We start from the raw sequence: 13,650 nt of genomic DNA on the forward strand, positions 1-13,650 counted from the left end.
TGTCTTTTTGTAGGTAATATATCCAGATAACTTTTGTAGTTCCCTAGGTTGTATTCAATATATAGTTTTAATTCAGTGTTTATGCTGAGAATTTAGCTTTATTCACCCAGCACTGCAGTCAGATCAGAACATTTAAAAAAAAAAAAAAATCCATGTTTTTCTTTAATTCTGGGATATTCTCAGCCAGTATTTCTTTAAGTATTGCTTCCCTCCCATTCTATTTATCCTTTTCTTCTAGAGTCCCTATTAGATGATTATTAGATTATTTCTACTGGAATTTCAGCTGTCATTTGCATTCTTATTTAAACAGTTAACTTTATGTTTTTGAAGATAGTAAATATACATGATTTGAAGCTATCTTGCATAGAGTGAGTTAATCTTCTGATGAGTGATTTTGTTGGCTTTCCTTTAAGCATTAACCTTGCTCATTCTGGAATTTTAATTTGCAGGATATTAAATAGGAGGTATTGACTTGCCTTCAACTTCAGACTTTTCCTCTCTTCCACTTTACCCCTGAGCAATTTTGTAGTTGCTTCCACCATGTCCTTCTCTGTGGCCCCCAGTTCAGAACCAGTTTCTTAACTTGATGGGCTGTGGCTCCTGGCCCATGATGACCCTTGAAATGCAACTGGTCCTGTTGTTGGGTTGAGGTGGTGGCTTCAGGGCTCTGCCTGGTCTCCTAGCTCTCCTTAGGAGAGCAGCTTCGTATAAGACACAGCCCCGGGTCGCAGATGGCACGAATTTTTTCATCCTTTTTTCCACCTATCATAACCATGGCCTCCTTATTAATAAGCAGAAAGAAAAGATAGTTTAGACACACAAGTCCTGGATTTATGTTTACTTTTAAGCTTCACAACTGTGTTACTCATTTGTAGCCAGGACCTGCCCACTTCATCTTCAGATCTCCCAGATTTTCCACTGCAGTGCTCTGTACAAAGTAATTACTCAGTAAGTTTATTGTCTGGGTTGATAGATGAATTCCTTAGGCTACCTCAGAGTGATTATTCAGGTTTGCAAGTGATTTTCCACTTCTGGGGTCTTTTGTGTGTTAAATGTTTCTGTGTACTAATTTTGTTCTAATGTTCCAAATGCATATCTTATGCCTTTTATCTTTTATTTTTCCTGCCCCCAAACCTTAAGTGCTTTCCACATGCCTTCCCTTTCATTATGTCCAGAACATTGGTCTGTGTATGTGTTTTCCCACCTCATTAAATCTCCTTGTGTTTTGTCTATACCAGAAATGCCCTTTTTGGTCCTCTCTTCCTTCCTCTTTTTAAAAATCTGTCAAAACTCACCTCTACAAAAATTCCATGTCTATGGCAGCTTTTTAGTGAATGGATGACAAAGCTAAAGAGCAGTTATTTTCTGTACAACATATTTGAAATGGATTTTGTCTTTCTTTTTTTTTTTTTTTGCCTTTCTTTTAATGTACCTTAATGATATAACCTAGGACTGTGCTTGTTCCTGTCATTTCTATTGTACAAGTGCCTAATAATGTGTAATTTTCAATGTGTAATTGCCTAATAGAAACTCAAAAATCAAGAAATTATATTTTCATATCCAATTTTCTAGATGGGAGAACATGTAATGGAGTACTGGGGATTATTCTTGAGGACAGGAATGATAACGGCCCAGTCATACCTCAGCGGACGGTGATAATCTGTAAACCTGTCATGTCGTCGGCCGAGATTGTTGCTACAGATCCAGATGAACCCATACACGGCCCACCCTTTGACTTCAGTCTGGAAGGTGCTTCTGATTCAGAGGTACTTAGAATGTGGAGACTGATGAAGGTTAACGGTATGTATTTCTAAATGTTACTCTGTCGTTTTCAGCATCAAAATGTCTAAAATATAGAAGAATAATTCACTGTGTGGTAACCACCACCAACAAATGAGCGCGAATTTCGCAGTGTTGGTGCCGTGGGAAGAGCCTGTTTCTGGTCAGTCCTGTGCCAAGATTCCCTACGGTTTGTGTGAATTCTCATTCCCGTGCTACACGCTATCCCCCCCGCCCCAACCCCACCAGACTAGGTCTGCTAGAACCACTGCCAGGCTTGTGTGCCTCCCACCCACATAGATTTTTCACACGACGGTGGTTTCCTTGGTCAGAAGGGAATCCCCATCCTTTGCAGGTGTGTTCCCAGGGAAGCGGGCGCTGAGATCGTGTTTCTAGGCTGAAAGTTTATCAAGGCGTTTCCTTGGCATCAGTAGACGTGAATGGAAAGGAAACTCAAGCTGCAGCTCAGGCCGAAGGACAGCCTTGACTAACGCATGAGTCATCCCCATTCCCGAGTGGCCATTCCGTTCTGTGCTCTTCCGTGACTCCGCCAGTGGGTTGGGCTGCCCGAGGGGGCATGACCTTTGGCAGGAAGGCCCAGTCCCTGGTGTTGCTGATAGCCTCCCAAGCAGCTAGGACAATACCTCCCTGATTGCGGGGGATCTGGGAGTGCATCACGGTGTCCACTGTATGATCCCTTCTCTGTGCTGCACTGACTTCTGACCGTTTCTTATCTAATGTTTTTCATGTGGGATTCTTCCCCCACTTGGTCCCAGTGTGTATTTCCGACTTTACCTTTGTTAAAATCTCTGGTGGCAAGAATGGCAAAAGCAAAAGGAGCTTCTCTCCATGCCCCCGTTGCCTCACTCCCTACATCAGCTCATAACTTTCCAGCACATTCTGTGTCTCCTGACTGCACAATCTGTGTATCATGTCCTGTCAGTCCAGCTTTCCCGACCCTAACGCTAACCTTCATCTACTGGAAACTGAATGGGAGTTGCCTTTAAAATGCCCTTGAATGGTTTTCATCCCCATGCTTTCAGTGAATCTTTCTTGATTCCCTATTATAAGTTGCTGTGTGAACTGACATAATTTTCAGTGTTTTTAATAGCATTCCAATGAGTCCCAGGTGGAGCTAGTGGTAAAGAGTGTGCCTGCCAATGCAGGAGACATAAGAACTACGGGTTTGATCCCTGGGGGAAGATCCCCTGAAGAAGGGAATGGCAACCCACTCCAGTGTTCTTGCCTGGAGAATCCCACAGACAGAGGAACTTGGAGGGCTATAGTCCATGGAGTCGCAAAAGTTGGACACAACTGAAGTGACTTAGCATACCAATGAGTGTGTATGTGAGAAGCAACCTTATATTTAGATGACCTTGCTACTTCTTTGATGTCATAATATCACATCTTTTTATATGTTAAAAGAGGCGGTAATTAAAAAAAAAATCCCTACTCAGTACAGTGAAATACTAACAGGATTATGTTGGTCAAAGCTGTATTAGTTTAAAGTTTTGCTGGGCTGTGAAATAGTCCAAAAGCCTGGGAAACACTAAGTTGAGAAGACTGTGTCTTAAAGAGGCTTTAGGTTTCATTATACTATTTATTCTTCTTGGGTATTCATTTATTCATGTGTAAAATGGGTTTATAGAGGGGAGTAAATAAGACAGACAATGCAATAGACCATGGTATGTTTTGAATCATGTATTTTGGTTTTGTTAGTCTTATTATTATTTCTTATGCATTCATGGACACTGAGTTAGTCATACTTTCTTTTAAAGTTGACTCAATTCAATGATTTATTTTTTTACCCAAGTATTGAAGTTTACATTTAGAGCGTCAAATACGAAATAATAAAAATGTCAAGCCGGGTCGGCTAACTGGGGAGGACTATTCTTGGGCATGGGCATGTGTAATCTATGTGTAAAGTAGTATATTTTTGGCTCTGTCCCCAAGACTGTTGGATTTTGATCTGGATATTTTCCACTCTTGACTTAAAGAAAAAAACATCAAAAGGAAAAAATAGAAGGTTGGTCCCAGTGTTTTATAGGATCATGAGAAGAAGTTCCAGCATCATGACTGATGCCTTGATAGTAAGTTCATGGTTTGGCATAATATATGAAAATAAAGTAAGGAGAAACATCCAGAATTCAGACTATGAAATTCTCTGATGAATCATGCATAAAAGAAGATACATGAAAATTAAAATTTTGGTCATATTAAAACTTTTAAAGATATGATAAAAGTCAATCTCTTAACAAATCTGTTATTTGTGATAAGAAGGGTTTGTGTATGGACAGATAAAATATATCACTACAAAAGCCAAAAGACCTTTATACAAAGAGGCAGCATAGACAACCTTGTATATGATCAGAAAGATTTCGTCCATGCACACTTGCAATCATGTAGCACTTGTGCCGTTCCCATTTGGAATATCCATTGTATGGAAATAATAGTGAATATCCTGTCACTAGTTATTTATGCCCAGGAGAAATCAATGACATTCTATAAGTCATGGTTTTATTTCCTTTCAGATATATCAGCACGTCTCTCCTATGTGAATGACCTCCAGTTTGGAAAATATACAGTCCCTGTCAGAGTTACAGATAGACTCGGCCTGTCACTTGTCACTCCCTTAAACGTGATATTATGTGACTGTGTTACCCCAAATGACTGCATCACTTACTCAGGTCTGAGTGGTGACACCGGAGAAGTGATACTTGGAAAGTGGGCCATCCTTGCAATATTGTTGGGCATAGCACTGCTATTTTGTAAGTCCTTTCATGAATTTAAACGATAACCTTTATAGTAACTTTCAGGACACATTCTTAGAATCAACACTGTTATCTATGGCTGCTCATTTGTATATAGCTACATTTCTATTTAATACACACATATTTAATTCTTATATTGAAACTGCATGTAGGTATCATATCAGCGCTGTCGTAATTGCTGCAGACATAAAATTCAACACAAATACAGCATTGAGTGTGTCCTTGTTTGTGGCATTATCCATTTAAGGCAGGCTTTTCTAATGGATGCTGCTTTGACTCAAGCAATAGTATTTATGTTTTCCAGAAAGTTGTTTTTGTATTTGTCATCATAAATTCATAACAGTCTTTTATGATAAACCAAAGTCATCCCTCTCATCCTGCAGGTGTCCTATTCACCTTGGTCTGTGGGGCTACTACTGGGGCAGCCAAAAAGCCAAAAGTATTTCCTGATGATTTAGCTCAGCAGAACCTCATCGTGTCAAACACTGAAGCTCCCGGCGATGACAAAGTGGTAAATTGTTTGTCTTTTCAAAACAGGTACAGACGATAGGAATTTCCCTGGTGGTCAGTGGTTAAGACTCTGCACTTCCACTGTAGGGGGCGCTGGTTCAGTCCTTGGTCAGGGAGTTAAGATCCCTCCTGCCACGTGGCTCAGCCAAATATTAGTATACATTCAAACAATAAATTTGCCTAAACAACTGTAGTGATCTTTTCTGGGAAAAGTTCTGTTGAAATCAGATAGCTTACAATATATAACATGTCATCAGTTGCAGGGGACAAATCAAATGACATTGATCCCATGGTGATATGTGGCATTTCAATTTGGCCATGTAATGTTACTTAATAGTAAAAATCCTTTGGCATATCGTTATTTTTTTTTTCCTATTTCAAATGTGTCACGGCTTCAACTTTAAATCCTGTCTTTTTTATATATTGAAGCTGCTGGTTGTGCTGTAAAAGGGTTTCATTTAGTTATTCACCGATCATCAGCATAATGGTTTTAATTTTTTTTCTGGCAGCAGCCATAAAATGGCTACAGGCTTTGATCATCGTGGGAAGAACTTTAATGGAGGCTTTCAGGCTCTACTATAGGTTAGAAAGGAGCCTGCGATCAAATATATGCAGCAATCATGCTAACAGGTGATTGCACTGCTTCAGCTTTGAGTTCCAGCCTAGTATGTGGATGAAGGAAAGAAGTGAAGTGAAAGTCGCTCAGGCGTGTCTGACTCTTCGCAACCCCAGGACCGTACAGTCCATGGAATTCTCCAGGCCAGAATGCTGGAGTGGGTAGCCTATCCCTTCTCTAGCGGATCTTTCTGACCCAGGAATCGAACCAGAGTCTCTTGTATTGCAGGCGGATTCTTCACCAACTGAGCTATGAAGGAAACTTTAGTTATGTGGATGAGGAACAAATAAATTCCCTACCAAAATGTAATTGATGATTAGAGCAGAAAGGATCTAGAAAACAAAAGGATGTTGGCATCTAGGAAGGTATTAGAAAAAATGAAACTTAGAGTTTCCTATAAAAACATAACATGGAAAGTTAGTGTCCAGAGCTTTGGTGTCCTTACTTTCTCTGCTGATTTGTTTTTATTTAATTAGATGACAAGTATTTAATATTGCTGCTTTTTACGGCAACTTGTTATTTCTATTAATTTTGTTTCAGTTGAAGGGAACTCAGTTAGTCACTGAATAAAAATACCGATTATTATTTCTGTTTCTGTTCTAGTCAGGTGAAGGGACTGAATTTAAGCAGTATCAATCTGTGTGAGACAGTGTGGAATCCTGAGATGTGAGATGCTGGAAGGATTTCACAAATGAAGTTGTACAGTAGTCTAAGAAGTTACTAAAGAAGGAGTACACATTAATTTTCTGACTTAACCCAAGGCTCAGACCACTTGACATCTTGCAGTTGGCTTCCTGTATTGGAAGCTACCTAGTGAAGTAGTAGAATTAAGGTAGTTAGGTACTCAGGGTTGCCAAGACAGATTGAATTCCAGCCCTTGGAATGCTTACCTCCTAGCACGAAAATTCATGGTTTGCTCTTTTTCTCATTTTTTTGGTTTTCTCTGTAATTCCCCATTGCCAACTGTTTTGTTTCAGTATTCCACAAATGGTTTCACAACCCATGCTGTGGGTGGCTCTGCTCAGGGAATTTGTGGCACCCTGGGATCAAGAGTGAAAAATGGAGGGCAAGAGACCATCGAGATGGTAAAAGGAGGGCACCAGACCATGGAGTCCTGCCAGGAAACTGGGCATCATCACACCCTGGAACGGTGTAAGGAAGGTGGACAGCACACTCTGGATTCCTGTAGAGGAGGACCAGTAGCAACCGACAACTGCAAATACACGTACTCCGAGTGGTACTCTTACACCCAGCCCCGTCTCGGTGAAGTGAGTTTCCCATAAATCTGCTTTGCTTTCTTTTCAACTTTCTAAATGATTATGATTTTGATTTTTCACCTAATGATTAATCTACTCATTAGAAATTTGATTTTCCTCAATTTTGATTGAATTGCAATCAGAGGTTAAATGGGTATTGACTTTTCTTCCTGTTTTGTTTGGCTGTTCATTCTTTCTGAAAGAATGAGATGATACTTAAATTCTTTTTCTCATGGCCTTGTGTTGCCATTTTCCATCAGACAAATCACCAACAGTGGAATCTGAGGGAATTCCAACCTGCAGTCACTGCCTATCTGGAAAGCTTTGAGCCACATGCATTCGGGTTCAGTTGTATGAATGCATTTCACATTAGCCATAATCTGGAAAGGGAAAGCAATGATAACTTAAAACAAACGCTTGCGTACTTGCTGCCACATGTGTGACTTTTAGAAACCTGCTATGTAGTGAATTAATTGATGGTGTGATTTATGATACAGACCAATCATGTGCATTTTTTATACATAGGAATCCATTAGAGGACACACTCTGGTTAAAAATTAAACAATGAAAGGTAAATCAAAGCAATTATTTTTATGCTAGTAAGTCTTGGTGTTTAAAATAATAATAATAAAGTATGTTGTGTTTTTCCTCTTGGCAGAAGGTCCTGCAGTGTGATCAGGATAACACCCATATGCAAGCTCAAGACTATGTCCTGACCTATAACTACGAAGGAAGAGGATCAGCAGCTGGATCTGTGGGCTGTTGCAGCGAACGACAAGAAGAAGATGGACTTGAGTTTTTGGATCATCTGGGACCCAAATTTAGGACACTTGCGGAAACATGCATGAAGAGATGAATGCCTTCTAAATGGTCTACAAAAGTCAATGGTTTATCGTTGTTGTTGTTTTTTTTTTATAAGCTAAGATTTTTTTAAAACATAGAAGATGCTATATTTGGGGCTTTTCCCCTTAATTTTGTTGGGATCTCTTTAGCCAAATGCACATTCACTGAGGGATGCTGTAAATAACTACACAGATTTCCTGGCTTTTTCATAGTGTTTAGTTACTTATCTTCCACCTAAGGACACCTGCAGATAGACAAGAAAGTCTGCGTTATTGTTTACATTTGGGTATAATGACAGCAGCCAATGTATAGTGCAATACAATGTAATGAATTCACGTGTATATCATAGATTACTTGAAGTAGAACCAAATGGAAAATTATAGAGACCTTGCTCTAATTTAATCTTCAGTTACCTAATTCATTGATCATTTGTATGGTACTTAAAGACTGCTGTTCTCCTAAACATTCTGAAGTGTTTATACTGCATTCTTGATGTTGTTTTAGTCTTGTAACATGACCTGTCTTCATAAAGCAAGTGTTGACTGTTATTATAATTCCATTTTGGTGGAGTTTAGTTTCTGCCTTGTATTCTTTGTGAAATCTGGCACTGAATTACACTTGCTCTGTTACTCACCTTCTCCGAACATTTACATTTTAAAAAATGTTGTAAGAGTGTATTTTTATTTCTGTGAGGTTTTGGTCTTTGGTCTCCTAGTCCCCGCTCTCCACCGCCCCCTCCGTCTCTGTCTCTCACCTTCTCTCTCCTCCCTTCGTCCCCTTCACTTCCTTCTCCCTCTCTCTCTCTCTGTCTCTATCTTGTTTGTGTTCTTAAAGTTTGTATTTGGGTTGGAGAACCTAAATATAGTTAAAAGCCATCTCTCTTTCCTCTCTTATAAAGTTCTGTGTTTCTGTTTTATATAAGCACCTGTATTCTTGGCTTTTCTTAAAAGTCAATGTAATGTTGATTTTATGGTTTGAACTATTTTGGTGCTTGCTTCATTATCTTCCCTACAGAGACCCTTTAATTTTGCCACTGAATTGTAGAAATATATCATGCTTTTATTAGATGCAGTGTTTTATGTTAACAAAAGGAATACTGTAATTAAAATTGGGATGTGGACATTTAGTATATAAGAGTATATTTGTTTGGTTCTCAGTTGCCCAGTGGTGTCTGACTCTTTGTGACTGCATGGACTGTAGATGCCAGGCTCCTCTGTCCTTGGGGTTTCCCAGGCAGGATTACTGGAGTGGGTAGCCATTCCCTTCTGCAGGGGATCTTCCCCACCCAGAGATCGATCCCATGTGTCCTGCATCTCTTGCGTTGGCAGGCGGATTCTTTACCACTGCACCACCTGGGAAGCCCAGTAGTATATTTATAGTTCACTATTGCAAAGATCCAGTTTATAAATGCGAAATAGTGATGGTTTTTGAAATAAGCTTTGAAATGCAGGGATCTTGAAAGCAGTCTAGGAATAACATAGCTTTTTAGATGAGATGGCTAGTTACATCTATGTGTTTGTAAAGTTTTTTTTTTTTTTTTTAATATTATAAGATTAAAGTTTTTAATGAATGTAGAAGTGGTCCAAACTATTTAAATTTTGAATTAAGAAGACAAAATGAAGCTTAATAGCCAACCAAATCCCAGGCTAGGTTTCACAGCTGATTTCAGTCAATGAATTTTCTATCTATACTAACCATTGGACATTTAAAAAGTATTTCTGATATTTAGAATTGTTAATGATATACCTGCTTTTGGATTCACAAGATTGGCTTATACCAATTATTTTTAAGAATTAACATTGGGTAGTTTATTGAATACTCTGTTTATCTTTTCAGTAGTTTTATTGCTGCTCAGTCAAAAATACAGTTTCTCAATGTTATTTATAAAATTCTTGTACATGACTAGTTATGATAAAGTAAATCAGGTAGTTTTAAAAATCAGTGTGTTTGTTAATCATGTGTCTGATATGAGCTTATGGGATGGTGCTTTTCTTACTTAAAGAAGTGAGGTTCTTTTAGAATCCTGTTCTACACATTTTAGACTTTTAGAGTTTGATTTGGAGAGGTCTTTGGTTGTTACCATCACATTTATCTAATTTTACTGTTCTAAAGACTGTGATGCTATGGAATGTTGGTTAAATTGTATAATTTTTCCATGTCTGATTTTCTTCATCTAAAATGGGGGATAATAATAGAACTCCTTTTCTAGGGTTCTCTTGGGTTGGCTGTAAGACATTTGAATAAAAAATGGTTTTTAAGCATGAAAGTCATGCAGAGTGGTCCACCCAAAAGGCACTCCTAATAAAACTAAACAATTTTAAATAAGTTGCATGAACAACCCATTTCATGTTAACAAAAATCAATAAGATAATGGAAAGATTGTCTTTGTTGTTGTTTTGTTTTTGACTTTTGAATATCTGTTAGTTGAACGTATGTTTCTTTGTAATGATCATCCAGTGACTGAGTCTTCTATTTCCAGTGTTTCAGAACATACATTGCAAAGATGGCTGAAGTATCTGCAAAGGATTGCTTTGTTGCAAGTAATATGAAACTACTTTGTTCAGATTGGATGGAAAGAACATCTACTTCTTAAAATGGGCACTAATTCTGGACCCCTATGAAAATTACATGTGCTTAAGATGATTCCTTCAAGCTTATTCTTAGCTGTTCTTCTAGCTTCTTCTGCTAAGGAATGGTTTTCCTCAGAGGCAAGCAATTGCTTGCCTGGGAGTTTAAGACTCTTTGGCATTCACCGTGGTGTAACCTAAATGCAACACTCCAGAGAGACCACCTTGATGCAAATGCCCAGCCCTGCCCTTATTGGCTGTGGGATTGGAGAAGTCAATCAGACTTTGAGTCTAGTTTCCTCACTTGTATGACCTGTACTGAGGGTGTTGGAAGAGTCTGCATGCATGCTAAGTTGCTTCAGTTGTGTCTGACTCTTTGCAACCCCATGGACTGTAGCCTGCCAGGCTCCTCTGTCTGTGGGATTCTCCAGGCAAGAACTCTGAAGTGGGTTGCCAGGCCCTCCCCTCCTCCAGGGACTAGAAGAATCTGCTTCATAACTGTCAGAATTAAAAGAGTTAATTCATGAAAGGACTTGGCACCGAGATAGCTCTCAATATATGTATTGGGCTTCCCTGGTGGCTCAGATGGTAAAGAATCCACCTGCAATACTGGAGACCTGAGTTTTGATTCCTGGGTTGGGAAGATCCCCTAGAGGAGGAAATGGCAACCGACTCCAGTATTCTTGCCTGGAGAATCCCCATAGACAGAGGAGCCTGGCGGGCTACAGTCCATGGGGTCTCAAAGAGTTGGACACGACTGAGTGACTAAGCACACATGTATGTTACCTGCCGCTGTTATCATAGGAAAGGAAGGTGCCATAGTTGGAAATAATCATAGATCCAGGCTCCACTTTCTCTTTAACTGACATCTTGCCACGATGTTCCCATTTATTTTCCCCAGAAGCTTGATCAGTGTTTTACCTGTGATAGTCTTTGAGAACTTCATGGCTAGTAATGTGTCCAGGTCTCTCATTCTTGGTAGTCAAGAAGCTAAATCATATCCATAGCCCACGAATCCATGTGATCAATTTTCAGACTTAAACGAAAAGCAGATAAAATTCCTCATAAGCCATACACTGGTGTGGGAAGCAAAAAAGGAAGCAAAATTTTAGAGATTTCCTTATAAAATACTGCTTCAACAGGGGAAACCTACAGGGAATTGCCATTAGTTCAGTGCAGTCTGCATTTGGGGGTCTCCGTGTAATCATTTTCTGCTTTTCGGGACCCCCCATTTTGATACTGGCTTTATCTTGGTTCGCCCCCCCCCCTTTTTTTTTAGTGGAAAATCTGACTTTGACAACAAGCTTTCCTTTAATCTCCATCTCCAGCCTTTTCCTGGGCTCCTGATGGAAATCTCAAGCCCAGATTTTGCCCTGGTCATCCCCTTAGGCAGTAATGTCCTGAGGACAAAACGCTTCCTTCTATGGACCTAGAACCATCATTTTTTTCTGCCTCCATGCATAACGAAGCTCTAAGAGGTTGCATGATATCTGTGTAGGTCTACACCTCTCATTCCCGTTCTTCTGTGAGACCCATGTTACTCTGGTAACTTTTAACTCATTATGAGTAAAGACAAACAGTATGTTACCACATCGAGTCAGGCCTTCCTGAGTGTCCTGTGTTGTCTCCTTGTAAATTACATGAAACTCGAGAATTCTCAGTTTCTCTTTTATGCCTGCATGGCACATCGTTTTGTTGCCCCAAACTGCCAAACTTTCTGTGAATTTTAATCACAGTTTCATTTGTTCATTTTTTTGGCATACAGTTATTTAATGTCTTCCCAGTACCGCCATGGAAGGCCTTCCTGATACAGACTGTGCTCACATGTCAGAAGGAGCAAGCTGAATCGGCTGTGCTCGGGGTCCACATTGGCACGGACCAAGGCATGGTCCCCTGTGCTCCTGCGGAAAATCTGTGCAAAGCTAAGAGGTTAGAGCTTTCGCGTTTCTGCTGGTTGCCTGCCTACTCTTAGTTACGTTAGAATGCAGGAATGAGGATGGAGCAAAATGCTGATTCTGTCACACTTGACAAAGAGTAGCAAATTTCAGCAAATTGCTGAAATATTTGCTGGCACTGTCTTTTAGAATGTGGGTTCATAGATCATTTGCTTTGGAATCACCCATGGTGTTTGTTAAAATAAAGATCTTGTATTGAATCAATCACAGGGTTGACAGGCTATTGAGAAGAAGCATGGAAGGCTGCGCTTTTTTATAAATTTCCTAGGTCACTTTTACAACCTCTAAAGTCTGAGAACCATGGAGAGGGATTGGTAACTGGATTTAAGTAATTATTTGGAAGCTTATGAAACAAGTATTTTAAGTTTGCGTCTTCAGATCAGCTGCTTTGTGCAAAATGCTGGAAATGTATCAAAGTTGACACACGTGAATTCATAAAATCCCATAATTTCGGTTAACTAGCCGTTTCTGAATGAATTTTCTACTCTGTGATTCCTGCCAACCACATGGAGGGGAACTAGAGGCAAAGTCTTATGGTAGGATCGTGGGATGAAGGTACTAAGTAAAAACACTCAATAACAATGAACTAATTTTGCTGCATAAATGCTGCTAGCCAATAAAATACATACAAATTATGTTGTATATATTCCCAGAACAAACCAGGGTTTTCAGATCTCCAGAGACAAATGGGATAAGGAGGTCAGCATCAGGTGCCACAGGTGACTCTGTCTATCAAGTGGCAGATACTTGGCTATCACGTGGACGCTGGGACAGGTAGGGTGACAAGCACTGATCACTGGATAACCATGATGGCTAGGAGCTTCAGAGGGCCTTATGAAATAGGACAGGAACTTGGGGAAGAGTTAAGACTTTGGCTTAAAGAATGTTTCCTGTGGGAAGTGGGCCAGCTGGAAAATAGCTGAGAACCAAGGACATGAGGTGAAGCTATGGGGAATGAGATGTGAAAGCTGGAGTTGAAAGGAGAGTGATGGGGTCAACCTACAGAACTTTGGTGCAGAATTACCAGTCAAAACAGGTAAAAAGAATTTATCCTGACAAGGTGAGATAATGGTGCAAAGACTCTACACACACGCAAGGATGTTTAGCTCACTGGCGTGAGATATGTGGATAATTGGAAGTAAGCTCAATGTCCCACGATGGGAAAATAAATGATTTGTAATACATTATTGTGATACAAGGTACTATAATTGAGGATAATGAATGTGGTGACCATGCATCCTAACTCTGTAGTCTGAAAGACATGAATCCAGATACCAACTTTGTTTTCACTAACTGAGGAACCTTGGTAAGTAATGGGAGCCTCAGAATTCTTATGTATAACATGGGGACAAA

General features: G+C 39.7%; 1 protein-coding gene across 4 annotated transcripts in view; it reads left to right on the forward strand.

Moving 5' to 3' along the window:
- The window catches only part of LOC133047770 (desmocollin-2), a 36,052-nt gene extending 25,713 nt beyond the window's left edge, over positions 1 to 10,339 (forward strand). For 2 of the 4 annotated variants that reach the window (XM_061131260.1, XM_061131261.1), the window contains exons 12-16: positions 1,573 to 1,800; positions 4,311 to 4,547; positions 4,934 to 5,061; positions 6,654 to 6,944; positions 7,591 to 8,901. In XM_061131260.1, coding sequence (XP_060987243.1) covers positions 1,573 to 1,800; positions 4,311 to 4,547; positions 4,934 to 5,061; positions 6,654 to 6,944; positions 7,591 to 7,788 — 1,082 coding nt within the window. In that variant the 3' untranslated portion in view covers positions 7,789 to 8,901. Of the gene's footprint in view, positions 1 to 1,572; positions 1,801 to 4,310; positions 4,548 to 4,933; positions 5,088 to 6,653; positions 6,945 to 7,457; positions 7,504 to 7,590; positions 8,902 to 10,254 lie in introns of those variants that run through there. The other 2 variants (XM_061131262.1, XM_061131263.1) reach the window with 2 other exon arrangements.
- Positions 10,340 to 13,650: the final 3,311 nt, after the last annotated feature.

The sequence above is a fragment of the Dama dama genome, chromosome 27 (genome assembly GCF_033118175.1).
Source record: "Dama dama isolate Ldn47 chromosome 27, ASM3311817v1, whole genome shotgun sequence".
Lineage (NCBI taxonomy): Eukaryota > Metazoa > Chordata > Mammalia > Artiodactyla > Cervidae > Dama > Dama dama.